Source organism: Octopus bimaculoides, chromosome 5, assembly GCF_001194135.2.
Source record: "Octopus bimaculoides isolate UCB-OBI-ISO-001 chromosome 5, ASM119413v2, whole genome shotgun sequence".
NCBI lineage: Eukaryota > Metazoa > Mollusca > Cephalopoda > Octopoda > Octopodidae > Octopus > Octopus bimaculoides.
This window is the reverse complement of record NC_068985.1, coordinates 41,169,895-41,171,943: the sequence shown is the minus strand read 5'-3', so window position 1 is coordinate 41,171,943 and position 2,049 is coordinate 41,169,895. Positions and strand designations below refer to the sequence as shown.

At 34.0% G+C, this 2,049-nt stretch overlaps 1 protein-coding gene across 1 annotated transcript in view; it reads left to right on the top strand.

Moving 5' to 3' along the window:
* LOC106869140 (extracellular serine/threonine protein CG31145) overlaps positions 1-2,049 on the top strand; it is a 187,408-nt gene that overhangs the window by 170,362 nt on the left and 14,997 nt on the right. Inside the window, exons 3-5 of the mRNA XM_014914716.2 lie at positions 821-948; positions 1,598-1,676; positions 1,845-1,928. Coding sequence (XP_014770202.2) covers positions 821-948; positions 1,598-1,676; positions 1,845-1,928 — 291 coding nt within the window. The remainder of the gene's footprint in view (positions 1-820; positions 949-1,597; positions 1,677-1,844; positions 1,929-2,049) is intronic.

The window sequence follows — 2,049 nt, the reverse complement described above, 5'->3', positions numbered from 1 at the left end:
CGTAACTTAGCGGTTCAGCAAAAGAGACTGATAGAATAAGTACTAGGTTTACAAAGAATAAGTCCTCGGGTCAATTTGCTCGACTAAAGGCGGTGCTCCAGCATGGCCACAGTCAAATGACTGAAACAAATAAAAGAGAGAAAAGAGAATATATATATACAGTGGGGGGAAATAAATATTCGTACATGTCAAAAATTCTTTATTTATTTAATTTCTAATGAACATAAATGGGATATACCAATACTATATTTGCATACACATGCATAAACTAAGAATATGCAAAAGAAACTAATAAATTATAGTAACTAATGAATTTATATGCAATTATAAATATTTATGGGTGAAAAAAGTATTTGTACAGAACAGAAATAACTGATAATTCTGATTTAATACTTCGTAGCATAACCATTATTCAGTTCCACTTCAACATATCTCTTCTTGTAGTTCTTAATCAATGACTCGCATGTTTCTTTAGGTTTTGTTTTCATTTCCTTTTGATATATACCTGCTGACTTGGAAGCCTACTATGGGTCCCTAGCTCCAGCCTCAGCTGTGAACTTGGAATCTAACGGATGACCAATTATAGCACTTATGCAGCGTACCTATTCGTTTAGATCATCAGTGAATTAAACCCCTCACATGTCCGTATATATGCATATACTCACATATTATTTGTATTATATATATATATATATATATATATATATATATATATATATACACACACATAGCCTCTTCTCTACCCACCCCCACAAAATAATTTATATTCTTTTGTCTTATATTTATTTATTTATATATCTGTTTCTTTATATATTTGCAGAATGTCCAAACTGACCAGTTGGGAAGCTATTTTCTACAATATCAAGCAGGATGCTCTGTATGACAGTAGAGACCCTGCTGTTAAGGCTGTGCTTAAGGATCTGCTGGAACAACCAATTGAAGAAGTTGGTAAGGCACAAAAAGTGTTATATTTATGCATTGCAGATTAAGACGCCTTAAATAGCTATTTGTGGATTTGTACGTGTGCTCCAATAAACTCATAAAATACGTGTGTGTGAGAAAGAAAAAGAGAAGGAGAGGCACAGAAAGAGAGAGAGGGGGAGAGAAAGAAATTTCCATTTCAGAAGGTCGATTAGGTAGCCCAACATGGCGAAATTCGAACTGAGATCGTAAAGGATTATAACAAAATACTGCATGGCATTTTTCAAACCTACCCACTCATCCTTCTAATCCACTTTACCTCTATACCAATTATGTTTGTTCGCATGTATGTAGAGAGTTCCTTATTGGCTCATGACGACAACGATGGTGGCGATGACGATGCTGCTACTGATGATGATAATGATGGTGGTGGTGGTGGTGTTTTGTCAAAAGTTAATATAAGGGCAGATTCATCGTGAGAGTATCGGTAAAATTTTGTATTTATTTCATAATCTCTGCATAAGATATCAACATGCTGTGGCTGTTCTCGTTTAACCTCAGATCAGCCCCGATGAAACACACCAAAATAGCGGTGCGTCTTAATTATGTGTTCTATATATGAGTACTATAGTTCTACTTCAATGACAACCTTTATTTCTAACATTTTATTTTCTAGAAATGAAATCTGGTGGCACGCAATTGAAGTTGATTTTTACTTTTGAGAACGAAGGCCGAGCTTTATTTAAACCCATGAGGTAAATGGCTTCTTTCTTTTTTTTTTACACCATGCGGGAACGTCTAGTTTTGTTTAAAATTTTGAACTTGATTTAATCGTTTTGGGAATTTTTATTCTTATTTTTATCTTATTTATTGATACGTAAAATGTTTTGGTCTTTTTTCATGTGACTTTGTTGAAATTGCAGGTATAATTTTTCAGATAATACGAAAAAAGATTCGGATATGATGTTAGACCAGAGTTTCCAAACCATTTTACTATTAGGATTAGGGTTATTCTTAGAGAATCATTGAAGTGCATTCTATATCTCTGGAAACACCGTTCAAATTGTTCTCTCTCTCTCCCTCTCTATTTCTCGCTTTCCTTCTCTCCCTCTTTCTTAAAGCTAACTT